This window comes from Ochotona curzoniae, unplaced genomic scaffold, assembly GCF_017591425.1.
Source record: "Ochotona curzoniae isolate NIBS_2020 unplaced genomic scaffold, NIBS_Ocur_1.0 contig_517, whole genome shotgun sequence".
NCBI lineage: Eukaryota > Metazoa > Chordata > Mammalia > Lagomorpha > Ochotonidae > Ochotona > Ochotona curzoniae.
Genome location: NW_024466454.1, coordinates 7,915,774 through 7,943,496, shown reverse-complemented (window position 1 = coordinate 7,943,496; position 27,723 = coordinate 7,915,774). Strand labels below are relative to the sequence as shown.

Sequence of the window (27,723 nt, the reverse complement as noted above, 5' to 3'; positions counted from 1 at the left end):
AAAGCCTTGAGCCATGGAAGACCTCAAAGAAACTCCTGGCTCCTGATCAGCTCAGCTCCAACTACTGCAGCCACTTGGGGAGTGAACCAGTGGATGGAAGATCTTTCTGTCTCTCTTCCTCTTTACAAATCTGACTTTCCAATAAAAAGAAATATTTTTAAAATGCATTTACTTATAGGAGATGGAGAGAAAGATGCTACACAGCCAGGAGTGGGCTGGTTTGGAAGCTGTTACAGGGAACTCATTCAAGGTCTCTCACAGTATGGCAGAATTCACCTGAGCCATCACTGCTACCTCCCCAGGTCTGCATTAGCAGAAAATTGGGGTCAGGAGCCAACGTTTGGATCAACCCCTACCTGTCCCAACCTCCAGCTACTCAGATACAACTTCCAATTCATGTATGCTCTGCGAGGCTACTGATGGTTCACGTGTGTGAGTCCCTTATCACAATGTGGGAGATCTGGGCTGAGTTCCCAGCTCCTGATATTTGCAGAGTGAACCAGCAGTTAGAACTCCTTCTTCCTCTCAAAATAACCTAAAGATTAGTTCAGGGACGCCAGGGCAACTAGAATTCATATGGGAGAATCCTGCAAACACAGAGTCTCACAGAGAATGAGCTCAGTAACCTTTGCATACATGCAGCAGAAACTAATACCAGGAAAGGAGCTTCTGAAAGAAATCAGGCTGACAAGTTCCTGGAATGCACAGAGCTGGGAACACATTATGTCTTTACTAGCAACTACACTAGTTAGCCCTAAAAGAAAGGCTGCTCTAGACTCAGATCAACAGTCTAGAGGGGACTTAGCTGATTTCTGGCATCTTCACTGTCTATCAGAATGAAGTCTTACACTACTAAAAGTATTCATCAGTGTACCTGAAAAGCAGCAAACAATGGCATAAGTGAATGACCCCAACCTTCCATGTGGAAGGCCAGGCTGCGAGGTCCTGGCCGCTGGCATTGGCTGGGCCCATTCCTGTCCACTGCGGCACCTGGGAAGTAAAGCTGCAAACTGATGGGAGATCTCTGTCTCTCCTCACACATAAATAAATATTTTTATGATTTATTTTTTTTATTTCAAAGAAGTCTTACAGAGAGGCGAGACAAAAACAGAGACGAACTCATCTGCTGGTTCACTCCTTAAATGACAGCAAAGCCTGAAGCTGAGCTGATCGAAAGCCATGAGCCCCGAGCCCCTGAGTCTCAAACAGGGGATCCAAAGAGTTGAGCCATTTTCTGCTTTCCCCAGAAAACAAGCAGAGAACTGCATCAGAAATGAAGCAGCCGGGACATGAACTGGCACCTAAATGGAATGCTAGTGCCATAGACCGAAGATTAACTTGCTATACCAATGTTTTAGCCCCATAAATAAATTTCTTAAAAGAAGTAATACTGGGCCCGGCGGCATGGCCTAGCGGCTAAAGTCCTCGCCTTGAGCGTGCCGGGATCCCATATGGGAGCTGGTTCTAGTCCCGGCAGCTCCGCTTCCCATCCAGCTCCCTGCTTGTGGCCTGGGAAAGCAGTGGAGGACGGACCGATGCTTTGGGAACCTGCACCCACATGGGAGACCTGGAAGAAGTCCCTGGCTCCTGGCTCCGGATCGGCACAGCACCAGCCATTGCGCTCACTTGGGGAGTGAGTCATCGGATGGAAGATCTTTCTCTCCTCCTCTCTGTATATCTGACTTTGTAATAAAAATAAATAAACCTTTTTTTTAAAAAAAAGAAGTAATACTGTCTTAATTGACTGACAATTTGATCATTTAAAATAAGATCCTAAGGAATCTAATCCTAACCCATTTAAAAGAAAAGTACTAAAACTAAGTAAGTGTATTTAGCAAGGCACAGGATACAAGGTCATAGTACAAAAATAAATTATTTCTATAGAGTGCTAACAGAAGCAATTAAAAATTTTAAATAATTCTTGTGATATAAAAAATAAACTCCATTAAGCCTATGACTGCAAAATTCAATGAAAATATGCCCCTGTCAAAATTAGAAAAAAAGTTTGACAGTAAGAATCAGCCCTTTCCTTCCTTCCCTGAGGGCACAGGAGGAAAAAAACAAAACCAAAACCTGGGCCCAGCAGCGTGGCCTAGCGGCTAAAGTCCTCGCCTTGAACACGCCGGGATCCCACATGGGCACGGGTTCTAATCCCGGCAGCTCCACTTCCCATCCAGCTCCCTGCTTGTGCCTGGGGAAGCAGCCAAAGACAGCCCAAAGCTTTGGGACCCTGCACCCGTGTGGGATGCCCCGAAGAAGTTCCTAGATTGTAGCATAGCATCGGCTGTTGCGCTCACTTGGGGAGTGAATCATCAGATGAAGATCTTCCTTTCTGTCTCTCCTCCTCTCTGTATATCTGCCTTTCCAATAAATAGATCTTAAAAAACAAAACAAAACCTGTGTCCCACCCTCCTTCCTTGGTATCTGAACTTTCCCATCCTAATCAGACCTACGGGTGTGCATCCCTCTCAATTATGTAAATACTAAACAGAAAATTAAAAATATAAATAGCTTTTGTAATTAGTAAAAAGTGAGGCAGAATGGTGTGTGGGGAATATAGGCAGGAGGGAGAGCAAAGTGGGAAGTGCTGCTATGTTTCTAAATAAGGATTATGAAATACATGGAATTTATTCACTTTATATCAAGAAAAAATTAATTTAAAATATGAATTCCTTGGAGTGAATTTATAAAACATGTGAAAGATCTACACACTGAGAATTATAAAATCTAAGAAATTTTAACAGCTATGAATATTACATGTTAATGAATTAGAAGGTTCAACATTGTTAAAATATCAATTCTTATATATTAATCTAAACAGCCAGTGTAGTAGCAATCACAATTCTACAAAGCTTTGTTGTAGAAACAGCTGATACCTGGGGGCCCACCTGAAGGGGCAGGCATCTGGCACAGCAGGAAGCGGTCGTCTGGGATGCTCACATCCATATCAGAGTGCCTTAGCGCAAGGCCCAGCTCTGCTCTCCATTTCCACTTCCTGCTCGTGCACAGCCTGAGAGGCAGCTGCTGTCTCAAGAAAGGGGTCCCCACCATCCATGTGGGAAATTCAAACTGAATTCTGAGCCCCTAGTTTTGGCTATGTCCAACCTGGTTGTTGCAGAGATTGGGGAAACAAACAAATGGGAGATCTCTTTCAAAGAAGCAAGAATTTAAAAACAAAAATTTTAAAGAATTTGCACTACTTGACTGCAAGATATATTAGAAATACACAGTAATAAAGACTATGCAGCTGTATGTCTCTATGCATACACACCAAATATGGATTCCCAATGACAGAACTGGATACATCCTAACAGTGAGATGATGGGCGCTCTGACAGTGTCCAGGCCTACATTGTTGGGAAACACCTCAATGGATGGACTTGCGACTGTTCATGAAGCACACCATTGTAAAACGAGAGGAGAAATCAATGGGGGAGGGGAGGGACCCTCGGGAAGGGCATAGGCAACCCCAGAGCCTATGGAACTATATCATAAAACAAAACAAGTTTAAAAGAAAAACAAATTCATACAAATTTAATCCCAATGAAATAAAGAAACTTAACTACTTAAAAAAATACCATGTAATATTGGTGTAAGTGTAGACATATATTCGTTTTCTAAGAAAGATTAATTTGTATGTCATAAAACCAGGAAATGGTGAAAACTGTAAATCACCTATCCAAAAAAGGGTTACTATCTGGAGTACATCAACAACTTAAAACACTCAACAAAAGAAAATCCATCTAGTTGAGAAATGGACTTCAATAAACAGTTCTCAAAAGAAGAACAACAAATAGCCAACAGGTTTATGAAAAACTGCTCAACATCACCAGCTATCAGTGAAATGTAAATCAAAACCACAATAGGTATCACCTCATCTCAGAATGGCTAAAATCCAAAACAGAGAGATTAACGAATGCTGGTGAGCATGCGGAAAAAGGGGAACACTCAGACACAGACACTACTGGCGGGAATATAAATTGGTGCAGCCACTGTGGAAAACAGTGCAGAAATTTTCTTTAAAAACTCAAAATAGACTTATTATATGATCCAGCAATGCCACTACTGGGTATATATACAAAAGACTTTAACGCAATGAATTACAAATCTGTACCATCATGTTTATATTAACATTATTCATAACTGCCAAAATTTGGCATCAACCAAGATGTTCATCATCAGATGAGTGGATAAAGAAATTGTGGTGTATAGTTATTTAAAAAATGAAATTCTATCATTTATAGCAAAACAGATTCAACTAAAGGACATCACATTGAGTGAAAAATGGGTCTAGCCAGACCCAGAGTGACAAATGCTGTTCTCCCTTTTATATGGGAGTGAAAATGTAAAAATCAAAAAAAGAAACAAAAATCATATAAGGTAAATGTATGCGTGTACTGGTATTTCTGCAACACTTTTCCAGAACTGGAAACCAATGCTCAAACCAATGCTCAAGAATGTTACTTTAGTTTTAATGATCCCTGATTACTTTATAATTTACTGTATATGGGTACAATGGTCATTTTTCCATTCAATTATTATTTATAGTCATTGTATATATTCCCAGTAAAATAAGATCTTTTTGCTTTTTTAATCTCTTATTCAGTGAAGTACTAAGCTTTTTATTGTAGTGTAAATCTAGAACATATTACCTCAAAAGTTAAAAAAAAAGGAGAAGGGGAAATGAGGGGGTTGAGAGGGAGGATGAGAATGTCACTGTGTTCTTAAAATGATCTATTAAGGATTTTTAAAAAGTCAAAAAGAAGTCTGTCTCGTAGGCATATCACTAAAAGAAACATTATCCAAAGAAAGACTTGTGCCAAAGTTCAAAGCAGCTTCACTCATAATGGCGCAAAGCTATAAATAATCCAGTATTCCTCAACTGGTGGATAAACAAATCATGGTATATCCATATTCAACTTACTCATCAATTAAAAAAAAGAATACTGGTGCAGTCATTAACACTCATGAATCTCAAAAGCATTATGTTCAAGAAACGGAAATCACAGAGATACGTGATACACAGAAACACTTCAGGGACGATAAAGCCACGAACCTGCTGCCTGAGGTGGAGGTGAGATTAGCTGCGGAGGAGGAAGGAAACATTCTGGGGTACAGAATATGTTCTTTATCAACATTGGTAGTGTGATTATACAACTACATACAGCTGTCAAAATCGATAAAGCTATACCTTTCAAGTTGGTGACTATTATGCACTGTGTCTCAGGGATAAAGCCGACTATTCTTTCTGGAACAGCAGCTAGTACAGAGCTGAGGAGACACTGCTCACCTTCCCAGTCCTCCATGTAAGGAGCCTCCTCTGCTTCTTTCTCAGGAGTGGGTCTGTCCATGAACTTTCCTTCTTTCATGACCCTGGTGATTTCTCGGAGCTGGTGCAGCAATCGTTTCTCTTGGTCAGAAGTCACAGCCTGCGCTCTGCTTAGAAACATCAGACAGTCCAGCTATTTAGCAGTAAATACCCCCAGGCAACAGACACATCACTGACCTGCCTGGATCCCAGAACAGCAGGTCCAATAGCAGTAGATAATTATTCTAGAAATTGGTCCTGTATGTACAAAGCTTAGAACTAGACACATTGATTCAATATTTGGATTTTATAAATGAGAAAACTAAGTCCCACAATTGATGAAGTGACTGCCCAATGTCCCACAGACTTACCATCAATATTGGGATCACTTCTCAGCTTTCAGTTCAGCATTCTTTCACTTCATTTCTGTGCCCTGACTTTTCTAATCTCTAAATAGTTTAACTCTAGATACAGTCATTACTGTTTACTATAAACCACTTTTCTCTTAAACAAAATCAAAGAAAAATGGTCTGGGCCATTATCTTTAACCACAGAAAAGTAAGTTATTAGAATCACCTTGGTGACTGTTCTGTCCAGGCATAAGGATATATTATCAAAATCCAGAGAAGAAATTATAAATGCTTATATATTGCTCTTAATGGCAGCACTATCACCAAAATGAAGTCTCCCAACTTCTAAAAGCATTCTTCACAATTCTTTTTTTTTTTTTTAAAGATTTATTTTTATTATTTTTTTATTGGAAAGGCGGATATACAGAGAGGAGAGACAGAGAGGAAGATCTTCCGTCCGATGATTCACTCCCCAAGTGAGCGCAACGGGCTGATACTATGCCGATCTGAAGCCAGGAGCCTCTTCCGGGTCTCCCACGCGGGTGCAGGGTCCCAAAGCTTTGGGCTGTCCTCGACTGCTTTCCCAGGCCACAGGCAGGGAGCTGGAAGGGAAGCGGGGCTGCTGGGATTAGAACCGGCGCCCATATGGGATCCCGGGCGTGCAAGGCGAGGACCTTTAACCACTTGCGCCACCGCGCTGGGCCCGTTCACAATTCTTGAAGTGCAGTGTTCTAGTTTCATAGTTTATTAAACCTGGTATGAGTCCCAATTTAATTGTGTGACTTTTGCAAATGTCTGCAAAAATATAACATGGGGCTCCAATAGTATGATTAGTTTCTCTGAGGGAAGCATTGCCGCACATGATACACAGACAAGGCCTTAGTGAGAAGGCTGAGAACGGTCTGCTTTGAGACCAGTTTACACAGCGGTAGAATTTAACAGAAGCTACTTGGGTTCCTCCCACCACCCAGAACACTGAGTTGATAGAAGCTTAAGGAAAGCTAACGTGTCCCGTACTACTCTCATAGAAGTACATTTATGTTTCCAACCAGCTATTTCTACACCTGCATTTCTTTTTTAATCAGTCTAACAAACTTTAGCTTTAATAACTAATAGGGGAAAGAAAAAAAAGGTACTTCCATCCCAAACCTAAACTCAGGAGACTGAAGGTGCAACATTTCCACAGACCTTGCTGGAGTAAAATAAAAACATCAACTCAGCCCGTCCCACATTCAGCCAGAATACTAGACATAACGGGTCTCTTACAGCCTTAGTATTCCCCTCACCCCAGCTCCTATGCCCATATAACCCTCACTCTCAGAAAACAGCCCACTCTGTGGGAGACCAGACAAGCCCAGCTGCTTATCAGAGCTCTTGCCCTCAGCTGCATATTGCTTCTCTAGACTGTATGCACGGCATTCTGAGGCTCATCCAATGAGACCGTCATGACTGTTTACCAATTCACAGAAAATCAGGAGCCCTTCACTAATAGAATGGCTAACCTTTCCAGAACTTTCTCAGAGAATTCATCTTCTGTTAACTCTGAACAGGTTTACTTATTTTGTCCACATCATGCACTAGACAATACATCAAGGTCTACCTTGTGACATCCTCTGAATTTACTGTAACCAACATTCTTGGGGATTTCTGATTGTCTCACATGGTTCCATACTGCTGGGGGCAGTGACAGCATGTTCATCATCATTCAGGCACAGGGCCGTGATCATCAAAAGTGCTTGAGGAAAATCAAGACGGCAGAAGAGAGTAAGGGCACATTTAGACGGACAGAAAATCATTAGCCAGGGTCAAGTACAGAAGGTGCAAACCATGGACATAGGAGAGCACTGGCCAATGGCAGAGCGACACCCTGTGGACACGGGGAGGCAGCAGACAGTGGAGTGGTGTTGCAGTGACCAAATATCCTGGCAGCGGCCAGTGATCAGAGCTCCACCGGTGACCAGGTCGGAAGGGGAGCCACTGGGAGCTCAGGAGGTGAGCCAAGGCACAGAACCGCCTATCTTCCTTATTTGCATGATTCTACCATAAGCGGAAGCAGAGTGGCAGAAGCCAAGCAGGAGGGTGCAGGAACAGGGTGATTTCATAGCTCAGACCCCCACCAGTGCCCCACTGGGCACCATTTTATGTACTGAGAAAAAGGCCATGCATGCGCTAAGCCAGGAGTGAGCTCATTTCCAGCTGGATGCATTGCACTGGTTCCATGAGGAAAACAGCACTGACATGACATCCTACAGGTTCCACCCCAAGGCAGGTTCAGGTAGCCAGCAGACCCAGACCCCGCCCAGTGCCACACTGAGGGCCATTTTGTGTGGTGAGGAAAAGGCTGTGGGGCTGCAGGAACAGCAGCGAGCTACACATGCACTGAGCCACTTCCAGCTCAGCTTGTGTCTGGTCTCACAGTTAAAAATAGCACTGACTTGGTATCCCATGTGTTCCAATCAAATATGGCCGGGTGGCCTTCAGACCTAAGAGCCAGCAGGTTCCAGCAAGATCATCTCCACTGGGCCCGGCGGCATGACCTAGCGGCTAAAGTCTTAGCCTTGAACACGCCGGGATCCCAAATGGGCACTGGTTCTAATCCCGGCAGCTCCACTTCCCATTCAGCTCCCTGCCTGTGGCCTGGGAAAGCAGGCAAAGACGGCCCAAAGGAGGCATGATGAATATTACTGATGCCTCCCCCCTTAAACGAGCAGAAACCTTTGTCAACCTTAGAGCTAACAGGAAATCACTGAAGAAAAGGGGGATAAAGAATTTAAAAACTTGTTATTAAAATTCTTAACAATGAGAAGCACATACACACAGGAAACAGCAACACCAAAACAAAACCAAGCCAAATTATTAGAAATGAAGGACATAATGGAGCAAATTAAAAATTCAGTGGAGGGCCTCGCATGATTGCCTAATGGCTAAATCCTCGCCTTGCAGCCACCAGGATCCCATATGCATGCCTGTTCATGCCCCGGCTGTTCCACTTCCTATGCAGCTCACTGCTTGTGGCCTGGGAAGCAGCAGAGGATGACCCAAAGCCTTGGGACCCTTTCCCAACACCGGAGACCCAGAAGACGCTCCTGGCTCCTGGCTTTGGATCAGCTCAGCTCTGGCCACCATAACTACTTAAAGATACTCTACTGACAGAGAAAAAGAACAGCACCTACAAAACCCAAAGGCAAACAAGGAGACAGTCAATAAAACAATAAAAGAAGACTACACAATGCAATGAACAATCCACTGCTAAATAATGGGACCAAATTACTATCTATTGATATTAACTCTGAATGTAAATGGATTAAACTCATCAATCATAGATTAATGGACTGGATCAAAAAACAAAACCCATCTATCTGTTGCCTACTGGAAACACATCTCACAAAGATATGCAGAAACTGAAAGCATCAGGATAGAAAAAAATATTCCAGGCTAATGGAAAGAAAAAACAGAATGGTCTAACCATTTTTAACATCAGACAACATAGACTTTGATGTGAAAAAATATTTTAAATGATGAAAAACGACACCACAAAATGGATCCTTTGACGATCCATTCAGCAAGAAGAGATCACCTTATTAGTGTGTTATGTTTTCTTTCTCAGCTCTGATTTTACTTGGCTTTCCTCTCTTGCTTCTCTTTGCTAGTCTGGCTAAGTTTATTTTGCTCATTTTCTTAAACAATGGCCCTTTCTTATTGCAATTCATACTTTTTTAGCTTCAAATCCATTTACTTTGCTGTGATTTTTATCATTTCTTGTTTCCTGCTTTTAAAATAAGTTTTTGAGATGCATTATTGGAGCTTTTGAGATGCTTCTATTTTTTGTAAGCACCTGATGTTATATATGTCCCTTTCAATACTGTTTTTGCTATATCTCATGGGTTTTGATATTTGTTTTTATTTTTATTTCTTCAAAAACCTTTGTTTTCTCATTGATTTTCTCACTGACACATAGGTCATCCTGTAGCATCTATTTTTTTCATTTCTTCAACAACACATTGGTCATTCAGTAGCATGTTATTCAATATTCCAAATATTCCATTTTTAGAATATTAGAATAGAATATTTAGAATAGAAAAATTCCATTTTTCTGTGTTGTTGATTTTGCTTTATGATTTTTCATTTAAGGGGATATATAGTAACTATGTAATAGAGTCTATCATATCCAGATGTGAGGATACAGGGCAGTGTGCATCTATACTTCTAAATCTAAGATGGACTCCCAATGAAACTGTTAACTATATCTTAACAAGTGGATGCTGGACTCTGCCACTGTCCATACCTACAATGTCAGATACACTTAATAATAGAATTACGGCCTTATGACTGTTCATGAAGGACTATACTATTGTAATAATGTCGGGGAAATCAGTAGTGGGAGAAGGTTTTCGGGAGAAGGAAGAGGAAATTCCAGAGTCCCTTAAATTCTATCATACAATACTTTATTAAAAGATTAAAAACAAGACATGCTTCATTATTCTGATTAGTTTGCCCCCACTTCCTCACCACCAATTTTCCTCCACTTCCCTAAAATCTGGTTTTTATCCCATCATTTCATCAAAACTTGGAAAACTCATCAGTAACTGTGCTTCAAAGTCTGTACTTTAAGTATTGTACTACTACTAAGTCATGAGTTTTTTCTCACATTTCATTCTCCTTGGCTTCTCTATACCATCCTCTGCTTGAAATTTCCTTATTTCTCCACTCTTACAATCATATGTTCTTTAAGGATTTACTTACTTGAAAAGCTGGAGTTAGAGTAAAAGCAGAGGAGAGTAAAAGTAGAGAAGGGGGGGACGGTGGGGAGGGAGGACAAGAATACAATTGGTCTACTTCCCAAATTGTTGCAACAGCCAGGTGAGGATCACACTGAGGTACAGGAGCCTGGAAACCCCTGCAGATACCCCATAGGGTGTAAGAGCCTAGCTCCTGGGCCATCCTCCACTGCTTTCACAAACTGGAAGTGGAGCAGTCAGCTCTAGAACCCATGCTCACATGAGATGCTGGCATTATAGACCATGGTTTAACACCAACCCCATAATCATGGTTTTAATGATACCAACTCAGTAATACAGATTAAGCCATCACACAGATACATGCCCTAACTCTAACTTTGACTTTTCACACATAGGTCCAACTCAAACGTATTTCTTGGGCATGTCCACTTAGATGTCTTGTTATTATGGGAAACCTTAAGTAACTTAAATTCACCCCCTGTAAACCAGGTCCCATGTGGCTCAGCTGCAACTGCAGAAACAAGCCTGGATAGGCTCAGAATGGCAGATTTCTAGATGCTAGGAAAATGAAAGACCCCAGCTGAGAAATCACCTCACTAGACTTGTCAATGATACAAACCGTGAGGAGCATCAAGTTCTCAATCCAGGAGATAGGTACAGATAGAAAGAAACATTTTAGTAAGATCATTCACACCTAGAACATAATGAGACCAGCAGCTGTCTCAAACGTTTGGTGATATCAGGGCAAACAGTGATTAAGATGTTGTTTGCAAGGCCCATATGCCACATCACAGTGTGTGGACTCTGCTCCCAACTCCAGCTTCTTGCTAATGAGCACCCTGGAGACAGAGGTGATGTGTTCAAGCAGTTGGGTCACTGCCATCCACGCGGGAGACATGGACTGAGCTCCTGGCTCCTGGCTGTGGCCTGGCCTGGCCCAGCTACTGCAAGTATCTGGGGAGCACCAGCAGACAGGACCTCTTCCGGTCGCTCTGCCTTTCAAACAAACAAGTACATTTTTAGAAAATAAAGAAAACCCAAAATATATCTTAGGGTTTTTTTTTTTAAAAAAAGAATTTAATGATCTTATCTTTGTCCAAGACTTTCATCTCTCACCCCCAACCAAATGATTTTCAAATCCAAGTCCTCTGTTCTGACCTCACGACATGAATTTTCTACTGCTTTTGTTACTTTGCTCACAGTCTCAGTAACCTTCTTCTTCCTTTTCTATTTTTTATATCCTGGTTAATGCCATAATTCTACTTGGAGCTGTAATTCTGACTCATTTTTAAAAAGATTTATTTATTTTTATTGGAAAGTAAGATATACAGAGAGGAGGAGAGACAGAGAGGAAGCTCTTCTGTCCATTGATTCACTCCCCCAAGTGGCCACAACAACTGGAGCTGAGCCAATCCAAAGCCAGGGACCATGAGCCTCTTTCGGGTCTTTCATGAAGGTGCAGGGTCATAAAGTTTTGGGGTGTCCTCCACTGCTTTCCCAGGCCAGTGCAGGGAGTTGGATAGGAAGCAGGGCCACAGGGATTAGAACCAGCGCCCATATAGGATCCAGGCACATTCAAGGCTAGGACTTTGGCTGCCAGGCTATTGTGCTGGGCCCTGCCTCATTTTTTTTTTTAATTGAAAGGATAGGATTACCTTTCAAACAGGAAAGAAAGAAAGGAAGAGGGAGGAGAAACAAAGAGGAAGAGGGAGAAATAGGGGGAAAAAAGGGAGAAAGAGAGGGGAAGACGAGAAGAGAGGGAGGAAGAGGAAAGAGACTGATCTCCCAACCACTGGCTCACTACTCCCCAGATAGTCACAACAGCTGTGGCTGAGCCAAACTGAAGCCAGGAGCCAGGAACTTCTTCAGGTCTTTCACATGGGTTGCAAGGTCCTAAGAACTTGGACCATCCTCCTTAGTTTCATTTTTACATATTGTTTACATAACTGGGGGATGCATGCCCATGTCCAAGAGGGCCTCTGATTAGGATGGGGTCAAGTAGGCATCTTCTACAGCTTCACCCTGAGAGCTTGATCAGAAGTGGAGAAGCCAGGGATAGAATTGGAATCCATATGGGATGCTGGCCCTAGAGATGGAAGCTTAACCCAACATGCCTCAGCCCAGGCCCTCTGCTTCATCTTTCTGTCTTCCTTCCCTTTCTCTACTCGGACCTAGGCAGTAGCTTCTCTTGAGAGAACCAACCTCTTCTCCACTCAGAAAGCAAAGGTTAGGACAAAGTCATTTATTCCACTACTTCTCCTTAAAGAGTGGTTGTATAACCCCAATCCATCCCATTCTATGGTTTTCAGTTACAGGACCCACATTAGGGTAACTATATTGTCTCTAAATATTAAATCTTGAACACAGGGAAGCCTGACTGAACCAAATATTTGTGTAACACAGTGTGTGTGTGTGTGTGTGCGCGCGCGCCCGTGCTCATTCTGACAGCAGGATTGTTTCTAGTCCCTAAAATCTCTAGAGTGGTTCTAGTTACCACCCTTTCTGAAACCTGAAAGTTCATCTATCCCTTTGATACTGTGAATCACCCCACATTTTTTTCCCAAGAAAATTCAAGCCCTCACACAGTCCAAATTTTTGCTAGCCAGAGTTAGTTACTTGCATAAGGAATCTTCATGCAATCACAGGCTTGTTTTTCCTCCCATGAGGTCGCCTTAATTTGGCCCCTCTTTTCCCACTCTGACTGATCACCTTTTGCTAAAACTTTCCCAATCATCTTCTACTATGTAAGCCAATCTACATGTTGCTATAAAATTTTCTAAACATACTATATCATTTACACTTCACTTCAAAATGCCTTCAGAAGCACCCCACCACAAGGATAACATAGGCCATGCTTCTCAGCCTGGCAATCATGACCGAAAGAACTTGTTTCAGCTTTTCTGTTTTGTTTTTTTTTTTCTCCCACCTGTTACCTCTACACACATTTACCCTATTAGCTGAGAAAAAGGGCAAAGAAACAACTTCTATCACAGGGCCTTGAGAAGGGAATGGATTTTTCACTTTAAGTGAAAAACTTTAAGATACTTTACGATAACTTTAAGAACTTTAAGTGTATAATATTTTAATGCACTAAGTTTATGGTCTTTTGTTTCAAGAGCATAGAAAACTAATGTATGCTGCTACAGCACACTTCATTTCCCTTAGATACAATTACTTATACAACTAATAATCTTTGCATTGACAAGTGTATAGAGCTGTACATGCAAATGGGTACCAAGAATGATAGTCTTTTTTTTTTTAAGATTTATTTTTATTGGAAAGAGTAGAAGATACAGAAAGACCCTCCGTTCACTGATTCACTCCCCAAGTGGCCGCACTGGCTGGAGCTGAGCCAATCTGAAACCAGAAGCCAGGAGCCTCACCCAGGTCTCCCACGCAGGTGCAGGATCCCAAGGCACTGGGTCATCCTTCACTGCTTTCCCAGGCCACAAACAGGGAGCTGAATGGGAAGCAGGACCACCGGGATTAGATCTGGTGCCCATATGGGAGCAAGGCATGCACAAGGCAAGGGCTTTAGCCAGTAGGCTACCACACCAGGCCTGGAAGATACTCTTAACCCTAAGTAGCTTCTCTAGATCTGCCTCATTCATTTTTTTTTTTAAAGATTTATTTTTATTATTTTTTTATTGGAAAGGCAGATATACAGAGAGGAGAGACAGAGAGGAAGATCTTCCGTCCAATGATTCACTCCCCAAGTGAGCGCAACGGGCCGATACTATGCCGATCCAAAGCCAGGAGCCTCTTCCGGGTCTCCCACGCGGGTGCAGGTTCCCAAGGCTTTGGGCCGTCCTCGACTGCTTTCCCAGGCCACAGGCAGGGAGCTGGAAGGGAAGTGGGGCTGCCGGGATTAGAACCGGCGCCCATATGGGATCCCGGGCGTGCAAGGCGAGGACCTTTAACCACTTGCGCCACCGTGCCGGGCCCCTGCCTCATTCATTTTTTTCCAACATGGATTGATGCCATCAATGTGCCAACACAAAGGACTACAAGCCTGAATGATAACAATTCTCAAGAAGGCTACAGGGCACGAGAGCAGACAGACAAGGTAAAAGATGAGCAAGAATATGACACGCACAGTATCAAGCAAATCCAGATGGCATGAGAGCCCACAGGAAGAACAACTAGTGAAGTTCTGTGATTTGGGGAAGAACTTTCATAGAAAATAGCTAGGCTGAGGTCAGTAAGATAAACAAGAGTCAAAATACACATGCATTCAGAAGAGGAGCACTCCAGGCAAAATAAAAAACACAGATGGGAAAATCTACACAAGTGTAATAGACGAACAGTAAGTTGGTAGCATGTGTCAAGTCCACAGTGAAGGCCTGACACAGCACACACTAAGTACCAAGCCCTGTATATACTTGCTTTGGGAGAGAGAGAGAGGCAGAAAGAGCGAATGTATATGAATGAACGATTCTTCTATCTACTGGTTCACCTTCCTGAATTACAACAGCCACTCCAGGCCAGTCAAAACCAAGAACTCCATCATCAAGGTTTCCCATGTGCATGGCAAGGACCCAAACACTTTGGATATTGTCTGTTATTTCCCCAGGAGCATCAGCAGGGTACTAAATCAAAAGCAGATCACTTGGCTCTCAAACCAGCACTCCCGACAGAATGGTGGCACTGCAGCTGGTGCTCGTAAATGTCGCACCACCACGGATCCTATACCATGTTTTCTTTAAAAAAACGATGAATTTTAATCTATAAATTCAGCACAGTGATATTAAAAATAGTAACATAAATTACCTAGAACTTGTCATGTGTTTATTCTTGGATTTTCCCATGTAATATTTTCAGTTCATAGTTGACTTTATGTAAATTAAATCATGTAAAATAAAACTAAATATGGGAGACCACTGTAGTATTAAAAACATTTCATGAGTTTCTGTTTTTTATATATAAGAATTAAACTTCCAAAATATGAAATCAATCCATATTTCCATCAACTGATGACTGAGAAAATATGATTTATATGTGCTATGGAATAATACACAACCACAAAAAAGAGTAAAGTCCTATCTTTTACAACAAAATGGAAAAAAGTAAATCCAAATGGAAGCCAAACCACTGCTTTTGTACATAACATCATATAATCTACAGAAAATTATGAAAATTCCTGCAAAATTATGTGATACAATATTTTTTACAAGTGACATTTCTATACACCATCAACACACTGAAAAAGAAATCAGAAAAGCTATCCTTATTATAATAGCTACCCAAGAAAGCCTAGGAATAAATTTAACCAATGAGGTGAAATAGGCCTGCAATGAAAGTTATACAATACTAAGAAAAGAATTTCAAGGGGACACACACACACAAAAAGGAAATAAATTTCATGTTGATAAACTGAAAAATGAATACCATTAAATACTGCTACTACCCAAACTGATTCAAAGATTCAATAAAATCTCTATTTAAAAAACTTAAATCCATCACAGAAATACACACACACACACACACACACACACACACACACACACACACACATACAAAACCAAAATTTCCTAAAGCTCATATAGACCCACATAAGAATTTGGATATCCAAAGCTATCCTGAGCAAAAAGAACAAAAGTGAAAGTCATAATGTTTGATTTCAAAACATACTACAAAGTTATAGTAACCAAAACAGCATGATAGTGGTATCAAAACTGACGTATGAGTGCCAGTTTGTGTCCCAGCAGCTCCACTTCCCATCCAGCTCCCTGCTTGTGGCCTGGGAAAACAGTGGAGGACAGCCCAAAGCCTTGGGATCCCACACCCGCGTGGGAGACCTGGAAGGATCTCTTGGCTCCTGGCTTCAGACTGGCTCAGCTCCAGCCATTGCAGACGCTTGGGGAGTGAACCAACAGATGGAAGATCTTTCTCTCTGTCTCTCCTCCTCTCTATATATCTGCCTTTCCAATAAAAATAAATCTGTTAAAAAGTTTCACAGGAAAAAAATCGACAAAGAGAAAAAAATCCACAATGGAAAAGGTATCATCCAATGAGGAACTAACACCAGAACCTGCAATGAACTAGGCAACAAATGAAAACAAATATGATTTTGAAATGGGCACATGACCTAAACTGAAATTTCTAACAAATATACACATGGCTAGCAAGTCATGAAAAGCACTCAACAACAGTAATCAGAGAAAGCTAAATCCAAGCTACAACGAGAGAGGCTGAGATATTTGGTGTAGGGATTAAGCCACATGGGACACTGCATCCCATATTGGAATGCCTCCATTTGGGTCCTGACTTTGCTAGTGACTCCAGGGTGATGGCTCACTGGTTGGGTCCTTGTCATTTTCACAGGAAACTTTGAGTTCTGAATTCCTGGCTTTTTGTCTGGTCACCTCCTGGTATTGCAATGACAGACTGGAAATCTGTCTGGTTGTATCTCTCTTTATCTTTCCTTGTGTGTGTGTGTGTCTGTCTGTCTTTCAAGCGGATAGTGTGAAAACCTGCAATGAAGTATCTCTCACCCCAGTTAGAATGACTATTACTAAAAAGGCAAAATAACAATAATGATAATAATGCCAGTAAGTCTCACACACTACTGATGGGAATGCAAACTAGTACAGCTATCGTGCCAAAAGTATGCGGGCTTCTGGCACAATGGCACAGTGGAATAAGTTGCCACCTGTGACAAAATCATCCCGTATCAGACTGCCAGTATAAGTCCTGGCAGCTCCACTTCCAATCCACCTCCCCTCTACTGTGCCTGGGAGAACTGCAGATGACAGCCTAAGTACTTGAACCCATGCCACCCACATGGCAGAGCTGGAGGAGCCTCCTGGCTGCTGACATTGGCCTGGACAAGTTGTGCTCATCATAGGTTTCAGAGAATGAACCAATGGATGGAAGATTTCACTGTGTGTGTGAGTGTATGTGTGTAGTTGTGTCTGTGTCACTCAAACTTTCTTCAAAAAAAAAAAAAAAGATGCCATATAACCCAGCAACCATACTACCGGTATATATTCAAATGAAATTAGTATGTAAAAGAGATGTCTGCATTCCCACATTTATTACAGCACTGCTCAGAATATCCAAGATCTGAAATCAACCCAAATGTCCATTAACACATAAATGGATAAATAGTGTTCTATACTACAGACCCAATGTTGAGAAGAAAATCCTGTCATTTGCACCAACATGAATAAACATGAGGGACATGTAAAGGGAAGTCAGGAACAGAAAGACATGTACTTCATGTTCTCATTTATATGTGGAGGCTAAACAGTTGAGATCACAAAAGTAAGTAGAAACGGGGCCCAGCGTGTTGGCTCAATGGCTAAAGTCCTTGCCTTGCATACATCGGGATCCCATATGGGCACCGGTTCTAATCCCGGCAGCTCCACTTCCCACCCAGCTCCCTGCTTGTGGCCTGGGAAAGCAGTCGAGGACAGCCCAAAGCCTTGGGACCCTGCACCCACGTGGGAGACCCAGAGGAAGCTCCTGGCTCCTGGCTTTGTATCAGATCAACTCTAGACATTAAAGCCACTTAGGAAGTAAACCAGCAGATGGAAATCTTTCTCTGTCTCTCCTCTCTGTAAATCTGACTTTCCAATAAAAATAAATAAATCTTGAAGAAAAAAAGTAAGGAAAATCATGGTTACCAGAGCCTGAGAAGAGTGGTTGAGAAAGAGAGAGAGAGAGAGAGAGGAAAGAGAGAGAATAGGTACAAGAATACAGCTGGATAACAGAATTAACTTCTCATGATCCATGCAGCACATCAGGGTAACTTGGTTGACAACAATGAATTTGTGCAGTTCAGAATAGCAGGTAGAGAAATATTTTGGATGTTCCCAAGACAAAGAAATGATAAATGTTTGAGGTGAAGGATATGACAATTTTCCTGACCTGATTATATACATGTACTGGATACCACACTTTATCCATAAGTATGTACAATTAATATATATTAATTAAGTTTTTAAAAAACTAAAAACAATTCTTTTGGATAGCCAGAAAATTATCTTTCTTAAAAGCCAGTTACAAGAGCTCAGCATGATGGCCTAATAGGCAAATCGTTGCCTTGCATGCACTGAGAACCCACATGGGTGCCAGTTTGTGTCCCAGCTGCTCCACTTCCCATCCAGCTCCCTGGGAAAGCAGCAGAGGACGGCCAAAGCCTTGGGACCCTGCACCCACATGGGAGACCCGGAAGAAGCTCCTGGCTCCCGGTGTCAGAGCAGCTCAGCTCTGGCTGTTGTGGACAGTTGGAGGGTGAACCAGCGGATGGAAGATCTTTCTTTCTCTCCTTTTCTCTGTAAACTTTGCCCTTCCAATAAAAATAATTTTAAAAGTTACTTTACTCTGAAGATTTATTCACCTATTTACCACACTAAACTTTTTTTTTAAGATTTATTTTATTTTTATTGGAAAGGCGGATATACAGAGAGGAGAGACAGAGAGGAAGATCTTCCGTCCGATGATTCACTCCCCAAGTGAGCGCAATGGCCGGTGCTATGCCAATCCGAAGCCAGGAGCCTCTTCTGGGTCTCCCACATGGGTGCAGGGTCCCAAAGCTTTGGTCTGTCCTTGACTGCTTTCCCGGGCCACAGGCAGGGAGCTGGGTGGGAAGCGGGGCTGCCGGGATTAGAACTGGCGCTCATATGGGATCCTGGGCGTGCAAGGCGAGGACTTTAACCACTTGCGCCATCGCACCGGACCCCACACTAAACTTTAATACTGAGGTTGTCTGATAAATTGCAAATGTTAAATGACCAAAAAAAAAATTTAAATGACAGGTTAATAATTATGTAAGAGGAAAACCAGCAGTGTATGCACCAGAGAAAAGATTCTGAATTTTCTAAATGGGAAGCAGTCTTAATTTCAGTTAAATGAAAGCCTACCTCTCACCATGAGGTCCCACTCTGTTGATTAATTTCTCCATGGCTTCTTCTGTCTCCTTCAGTTTTTCTTGCAGTTGAGCAAGTTCAAAATTGGCTGAAAAAAGCACAAGCATCAAAGAACTGTCATACACAACTTCCTAATCCCTCTCATGCACAGAGCTAGCTGTGCCTTGATAATAATCAAGGCTAGATCTGAGCCTGGAGGGAACTAGTCTCTCCAGCGTGTCTAAGTGGGACAGGAGGGTTCACAGGTCTGGTTGCCAACACCTGCAGGATACATATCAAATGAGTGACACATAAATCACCCCCTGAGTCACAAAAGGAAAAGTGCAGAAGACAAACATATACATTGTGATCCAAATTATGCTGGAGGGTAAGGTATCTATAAGACACTTTTCATAAAAGTAGCTGAGACCCTGAAACGAACAGTATTTTATCTGCACCTCAGTTTGGTAGAAGTTAAAAGTTTAAAAGTTATACTTTTGGTGCTGGCACTGTGGCACAGTGAGTAAAGCCCACCACCTTCAGCACCAGCATCCCAGATGGGATGCCACCTACTTCACTTGTGATCCAGTTCACTGCTAATGTGCCTGGGAAAGCAGCAGAAAACGGCCCAAGGCATTCTCTACACTTACAGGGGAGACCTGGATGAAGCTTCTGGCTGCTGGCTTTGGCCCTAGCCCTGTTCCGGTAGTTGCAGCCACTTGGAGAATGAATCAACAGATGCTCGGTCAGTCGGTCAGCCTCTCTCCCCCTCTTGCTTGCTCTTGGTAACTCTGCCTTTCACATAAATAAATCTTGGGGGGGGGGCGAAATTACTTCTTCAGTAGAGGAAGTCTTGAACTAGGGTTGGGAGCTCCCTGCCCAAAGTTTCTACCCTGATTATTTGATACTAAAGAGGCCATGCCAGACTGTCTCCCCATGGCTTTCTCAATTTGACTCACAAGCGATGACACAGATCTATTGAAGCTAATATTAAAACTCTAAAAGTAGAACAGGAAAAAATAAATCAGTAAGAAAATGAAATGAACTTTAGGGCAGTAGGAAATAAACTGCTGTCTATCATGTAGACAAAGAAGATTTCCTATTTCATACCTGGGTACTCTCCCACTCAGATATATTTAGAGGGCTATTATAAAATGTACTATTTTAAAGGCCTTTTAATTCTTCCAGGACACACATACATGCATGCAGTTAAAATCTATAAAGTGTCTGGAGGTCCGGGCTATGTGTTATTTTAATTCTACTGCATAATTTACAATTAAAGTATAAGAAACTGATATATTCTTACTATCACTACAACAGCTGCTCTCAAAAGTTCATTTAATTTACTTCTGTTTAAACATTTTATCTAACAGAACTGCTATTCTTTAAAAAGTTCACAACACTTTAAAACATTTTTAAAAATTTAAGATTATTTTTTATTTTTATTGGAAAGTCAGATATACAGAGAAGAGGAGAGACGGAGAGGAAGATCTTCCGTCCATTAATTCACTCCCCAAATGGCTGCAACGGGCAGAGCTACACCAATTTGAAGCCACAAGCCAGGAGTTTCCTTTGGGTCTCCCACATGGGTGCAGGGTCCGAAGGCTTTGGAACCAGGGGTTAGAACCAGTACCATATGGGATCCCAACACATGCAAGGCAAGGACTTTAGCCACTAGGCTACAGCACTGGGCTCAACCTTTAAAAATTTTATTGATGCATGTCCAATCACATTCTTAAAAGGTTCCCAAAAAGGATGCAAATGTGACTGGGGTATTTATTTCTGCTGAGAATCCAGGAGTAAGTCAGAAAGCAATTAGGGCAGGAGGCAGATGATTTGGGAGGTCAACCACACTTAATTCACTTAGGGTCATAAGTGCTCTGATGAGGCTTCATTACCCCCAGGACCAACCAGTCTTCTGGCTTAGCATGTTCTTCAAGGCTACTTCCCCAGTGCTGCTCTAGATGAACACCAAGATCTCTACAAGGTCTCAAGACCTCTTGCTTTTCCATGTCTTATTCAAGTTACTCCACAGAAAATGAAATTCACTTAATATTAGCCTTCGAAATCCATGCCTCATTTTTCATGATGTATATGTCCATAAACTTTTACAAGATTCATTGTGTAGACTTCAAAAACTCTGATCCAAAACGAACTTATTTATGAATTCCACTGTCCACAAACTTTATGGGGTATCCTCCCATCTCCCAGCCCTTCCTCCATGACCAGCCAGACAGACGTGATTTCCCACAACGCTTTTACATGGTCCTTCCTCCCAGGCATCAACTTCTCAGTTCTTTTTCTTGACATCCATGTTAGTCCACACACCTTCACAGGAAAACAAAGCCATGCTGTATTTCCCCAGAGAGAACAGAATATTCTATCTGGGCAATAGATACCTGATGATCATGTTTCAAGAGTCAGAAGTGTTAAATTTTTCACCCACATCTAATAACTGACTTGGCATGATTTCTCTGCTTCACCTTTCCTCTCTATCAAACAGATACCTGCTACACAGTATGTGAGTCTCCAAACCAGGGCTCACTTCAAATGCAAAATGTTGATTTGTTAATACATTAAAAAAAATGAACTGATAGTGTTGCACATTTTGTATCTATTGGTTCCTTTAAAATGCAACATAATAAGGAAACTTGGAAATGCCAGAGAAGGTAAGGAGGATATTGGTTTGTAGCAACTTTTGGGAAATTCTCTTAGACATACCAACTACAAACTCTGGCTGTGTTGCAGCAGTCTAACTCGATGACACTGGCAATGTAATGAGAAGGGACACTTACTAATTTTCCTGTGGGTGTTTCCAGCTGTGGCGGAAGAACATTTACGATCCTCTGCAGTGGATTTCCCCTTTGAGAGCTGAGGATTGAAGGAGACACAGCACATCAACAGCAGCTCAGAATCTCAGAGTCATGGAACCCTCATATTAAATGAGGGAAAAGGTTCGGAGACAAAAATCAAGTCAGAAGTCAAATCAAATAGCACCACCTGAGAGACGTATCAAAAGATAAAGAAAGCCACCGAAAGATGACAAAGTTTTCAAGTAAAAATATTATCAAAACATAAGGAAAACATATCTCCCTTCAGGTCATCTGTCTTGTCCTGCTCAATGAACAGGTGACATGCAGTTCGTTTTGTTCTGGTATGTATTTATGTATATATTTATAGAACTCCACTCTGGCTGAAAGAAGAAACTCATTTCCCCTAACGTTACTCTAGTCAGGAATGCAAAGCACCCCTGTTTTCCAGTGCTTGGGCCCACAGTCTACGAATGCTGCTGTGGTGATGGAATTGAACTGGGGTGAGAGTGGGGAGAGGGTTGAAGCTTTTAAAGGACTCCAACTGCCTCTCCCTAGAGCTAGGAAACAGACTGAGTCTGAGGACATGACAGTTCTGTCCCAGGAGAATTAATGCAGATACTAAAAACAGAATCTCAAATTCCTGTTGGAGAATGAGGCATGAAGCATATTAGCACAATCATTGGTATATGGCCTCAGAGTGGCAACTTAGAAAGCATTGTGCAAATTCCAACAATAAAATTAGGACAACCACATGCTTTTCAGCTTACAAGAACATTCAATAAAAATTATTCTGGGATCTGAATTACACTGTTTCGGAGAACTAGAAGATCCAGGTTGATTCCTGGTTCTGTCTCTTCAAGTGTGAATTCTGGGGCAAATCACTTAAACTCTGAGCTGACATTCCCATTTATGAAGCTGAAATAATGGCTAGCCCACATTCCTCACACAGAGGAGGCAGGCTTTAAAGAGATGACAGATGTGAAAGCGATTTTGAATTGTAAAGGGTTTTAATATAGACAATGATTTTTATTGTGATTATTTCAGATTTCACTGGTGTGGTATAATTAAGATGATTACACTTACCTTAAAGAGAATGTAAAGTATATATAAAAAAATCCCAAAGCCATAGATTGGAATAATCTGCCCCATCAGGCCTCTTCCACTACCTCCTCCTCCGGTACCTCCTCCAGATCCTTTGGCTTTTGCAAATGCCTCTGCAAGATGAGACCTCTGGAAACGAGCCCCAGGGGTCGGGCCATCTGAAGGCGCCTGGTGATGATGCATCATAGGAGGAAATAGGCCCAGCTTTCCTGAGAAAGTAAATGAGTCAGTCTTTATCTCTCCCATTATTTTATCATGAAACCATCCCATGTATTAAAGTACAAATAACAGAAGCCAACCCAAATGGGTTTAAGAAAAAAAAAGCTTGAATTTGATTAAGAAGGTAAAGAGGTATTCCACATTTACTAAATAGAAGGTGGTATCTAGCTACTCACCAAACCCATTTTGTCTTCCTTCTGGGTCCACAACGAGATCACATTTCTCATCCCCCCGCCCCCAGAGTGAAATGTGGTCATATGACTGAATTTCAGCCAAAGGAATGAGAGTGACTGTGCTAGTTGAAGGCCTGGCCTATAAAATCTCCCATGTATTCAATCCATGATTATTGCCCTTTTGTAGGATGAATGCAGATCTCCAGGGAGATCTAGGAAGTCACGTGTTCAGAACAGCACAGCCTATGTGAACCTGACTTCCTAGATAACTATATGGCATAGAGCCTTAGAACACTGCCACCCACTGACTTAGAGCCATCTGGACCTGTTTTTGTGTAGAAGAAAAAAACTTCCATTATGTTAGGGCCATTATACACAGCAGAGTCTATCTGCTACAGCAGTTAGCTATCCCTAACTAACACAGATAAGGAAATGCAGTGTGGTCTCAAGAGAGAATAGAACCAGAAACTGGAAAGCCATCACCATCTAGGACAGCAAGCTTCACAGTCTAGCTTAATCTCTCTTACTCTCTATGGGGCCATGAAGTTTTTTCTTTGCTTCGCTCTGTTTTCTCTGTGTATTATTTTTCTAGCTTCTTTGTGCAAACAGAAGATGGTCACACGCAAAGCTCTTAACCTGCATGCTCCTCAAGACGAGCCCTTACTCCAAGTTCCTTAGAGGACAGCTGAGTATTTAGTGTGGGTAGATAGTCGTCCCTTTCAACCAACTAGAGCTGAGAAGATGGGACACATGAAAAATAAACAGTCAAAGGGGCCCAAGCTTTGAGCAAAGGGGCAGGGCTTTGCAAAAGGGCGTACATCTTTTTTCTTGCACTTTTCCCTTCATTAAGAGGAGCTGAATATTAACACCTCAAGCCTCCTGAGAGCCACAAGTAAAAAAGAAAGCAAATATTTCTCTTTAAAAAGTCATGTCAACAGGCTTGTATGAGAAACCGACTGGGTGACAACGGTATAGAAAGAAGACAGACCTCATAAAAGACTCAAAGGATCAAGTGTAACACTGCTACACTTCAACAAAATTAGGGATCACTGTTCAATAAATATCAAAAAGAGAACTAAGAAAAGTGACAGTAAGAGAAATATTAGCAATATCTGAAAGTGATAAAGGATTTAGATCTATATAATGTAGAAACAGAGTCAACAATTCAGAAATCCAATAGAAAATGGGTTGAAAGATGAGAAAGGGAAGTTTAAATGGCAAATTACAAAAAGAGACGATTAAATTCAAAGTAAGACAAATGAGTAAAATACAGCACATTACACCCACTTGAAAGGCAAAAATAAGAATAGCAGATCATAGTAAGGACTTATGACAGAAAGGGAAAGTTAGAGTTCTTATGCACTGTAGGTAAAAAAATGAGAGAGCCATTCATCTTAATGATCTGCTGGTATTTAGTGACATTATATTATAAACAGGCCCTATTATTCAATGATCCCAATCACCAGAGGTACACAGATTACACTCTGGTGTGACAATGAAACCAGGCCTTCACCCCAAACCTTTATTCTTTTCCTTAGCTTGCAGTTACAAACACTTCAACTGCCCCCGCAGTTAACATCTCAATGTCAGCCTCTATTCGGAGAGCTTCCCAAGAACTCAGGGCTCTGATCAAAGTAATACACAATCTACCTTTTGCTGACCAGGTTAACTGTCTTTAGTCCTTTAGTCCTCTCCTGAGGTAGAAAGGCAGGAAGAGGGCAGGAGAGGGTAACAGTTAAGTTGCTGGACAAGCTGTTTCTGCCCTGTGCCCTTTCTCAGCCATGCCCCACCTCAATAACCCTCGTTTTCTTTCCAGTACTGACTTCAGATGACTTGGAGATTAAGTGGAAAAAAAAAACAAGTTTCCAGAAGCACAGCTTTGAAAACTCAGACCAAAGGTTCAGGCATGATAGCCTAGTGGCTAAATCCTCACCTTCAACACGCCGGGATCCTATATGGATGCTGGTTCGAATCCCTGCAGCCCCACTTCCCATCCAGCTCCCTTCTTGTGGCCTGGGAAAGCAGTCGAGGACAGCCCAAAGCTTTGGGACCCTGCAGCTGTGAAGGGGACCTGGAAGAAGCTCCTGGCTCCTGGTTTTGGATTGGCTCAGCTCTAGCCGTTGTGGTCACTTAAGGAGTGAAAACATGGAAGATTTTTCTGTCTTTCCTTGTTTCTGTGTATCTGCCTTCCTAATTAAAAAAAGAATAAGTTAATTAAATCTTTAAAAACAAAAAGACCAAGTCACATGTCCCTTTTTCTGGGTGTCTTCTTTAAACTGTCTAGGATCCCAGCATATTAAATGGTGAGAGAAGTTATTATGCACCTTCAAAAACAGGTGTCTCATCAGCCTCCAGGAAGTTAACTTTCCTCCTGAGAGAATCTAAAACATCCAATGGAGAGACTAGATTCAATATCTGGAGTAACACACTAAACTACACTTCAGTGAGTTGAGAATATTGCCTTCGAAACCTGTCGTTAAACAAAGAAAAAAAGGAAAATAAGGTACTAACATACAAAGCTTTATTTCACATTTACAAAAGAAGAATCATGATGAAGCTAAACATTATACATCTCTCCCCAAACTTTTGCATGGATGTCAGCCGGAAGATTTATTAGGTACTATTATGTTCCAGCCTGTACCATAGGTGAGAAAGAAAGAGAACCATAAACAAATGGAAACAGTAGTTCCCACATAGAACAATGCTTTTTACAAAGCAATACATCCAAAACAAAGACAAACAGCAGCTGGGTATCATGGATTTGATTACCTGAGAAACCAAATGCTTACACACTGAAGGGTGCCAAAAACAGAAAAGACAGCAGCCAACCAGGGTCAGTCAATCACTGAAGGGACTCAACAAGAGCAGAGACAAAGCAGTACCAAGAGAATAGACGGAATACATGTGCCAAAGAATGGGCTGAGAACAAAGAAACCATTAGCTGGGGCTAACTACCAAATTAGTTTGGTTCCATTTTGGAAAGTAACAGGAGAAAAAGGGGGGAAGCTTGTGTGGTGTTTACATGCATCTGATACTGCAAACCCTGGAGGAGAGGGATATTTTAAGAGAAGAATGCTTGAGGAGGTATTAATCTAGTGCCTATCAAAGAGAAACCAGGACCTGAGGAAACAGCAGAAAGGCTATTTATTATAATTTATCTCTGAAAGTGCCTGAGGTGGTGGCTATAAAAATAGTCCCAAAGTTTGTTATCATGTAATTAGCAGCAGCATTTAATAGAGAACAGAAAATAGGTAGTAGGGAAGCAGTCAAGAAATACAGTTATAACTCTTTGTAACACTGGATTATAGGTATAGCATAATATTAACACCAAAAACACCAAGTAGGTAAATGTGATGGTATAAAGATGTATAACTATTTTTTGATACAAAGGACACCATCAAGAAAGTAAAGAATGAATTTGGCGCTACATCACTTTAACTGTCAGTTTAAGGTGATGATTGGTCCCAGGATGTACCTGTATTTCACCCAAACCAAAAGGACATGATGTCATAACGATTACACAGAATTTAAATTCCATATGGACATATTAAGTCCCAAATGATACATTTTTTCAATTTTACTTTTGATGATGTTTACATAGTTGAAAATATGGTGGGAAGGTTTGAGGAAAAACGCAAAGCGGATGAGACAACTGTTTCCAATTTTTCTTCTTGTATCTGGAGGAAGGAAGATGACAAGGGGAGAGAGCCACCCACAGCATCTGAACTGCATCAGTACCTGGGGATGGGGAATGGCCACCCAATGTCACCCCAGTATCCCCAACGTGGAGCATGTTCCAAGGGTACTGATTAAGTAGTTTTGATAGTTCTGAAATACTGCTGATTTCATTGTTCCAAGGATGAGGAAAGCCTTTCAAGGTCCACTGGCTGACACAGTCCACCTCAGAGTCAATTCACCCAGATACTTGCTGTCAAAGCTTGACTGGAGAGTTGTCCAATTTCTTCTGCCCTCTTTCTTCTGCTATGGTACTGGATGTCCTCTGCAAACCCCAATGGACTGCTCTACCTCCCATGTACATCTGATCCATAGCACCATCTTCAGGAACTGATGAGGCCCAGTTCTAAAACATGTACTCCATGATCAGACCACAGATCCCACGATTCATGGTTGGAGTTTTGAATACAGCAGTCCAGTTGGCAGGGGTAGGG

General features: G+C 41.7%; 1 protein-coding gene across 3 annotated transcripts in view; it reads right to left on the bottom strand.

Moving 5' to 3' along the window:
* RIC3 (RIC3 acetylcholine receptor chaperone) overlaps positions 1-27,723 on the bottom strand; it is a 61,860-nt gene that overhangs the window by 5,592 nt on the left and 28,545 nt on the right. Inside the window, exons 2-5 of one of the 3 annotated variants that reach the window (XM_040989166.1) lie at positions 23,145-23,371; positions 22,044-22,119; positions 19,264-19,357; positions 5,290-5,435 (exon numbers count right to left, since the gene is read on the bottom strand). In XM_040989166.1, the coding sequence (XP_040845100.1) occupies positions 5,290-5,435; positions 19,264-19,357; positions 22,044-22,119; positions 23,145-23,371 (543 nt within the window). Of the gene's footprint in view, positions 1-5,289; positions 5,439-19,263; positions 19,358-22,043; positions 22,120-23,144; positions 23,372-27,723 lie in introns of all 3 variants that reach the window. The other 2 variants (XM_040989167.1, XM_040989168.1) reach the window with 2 other exon arrangements.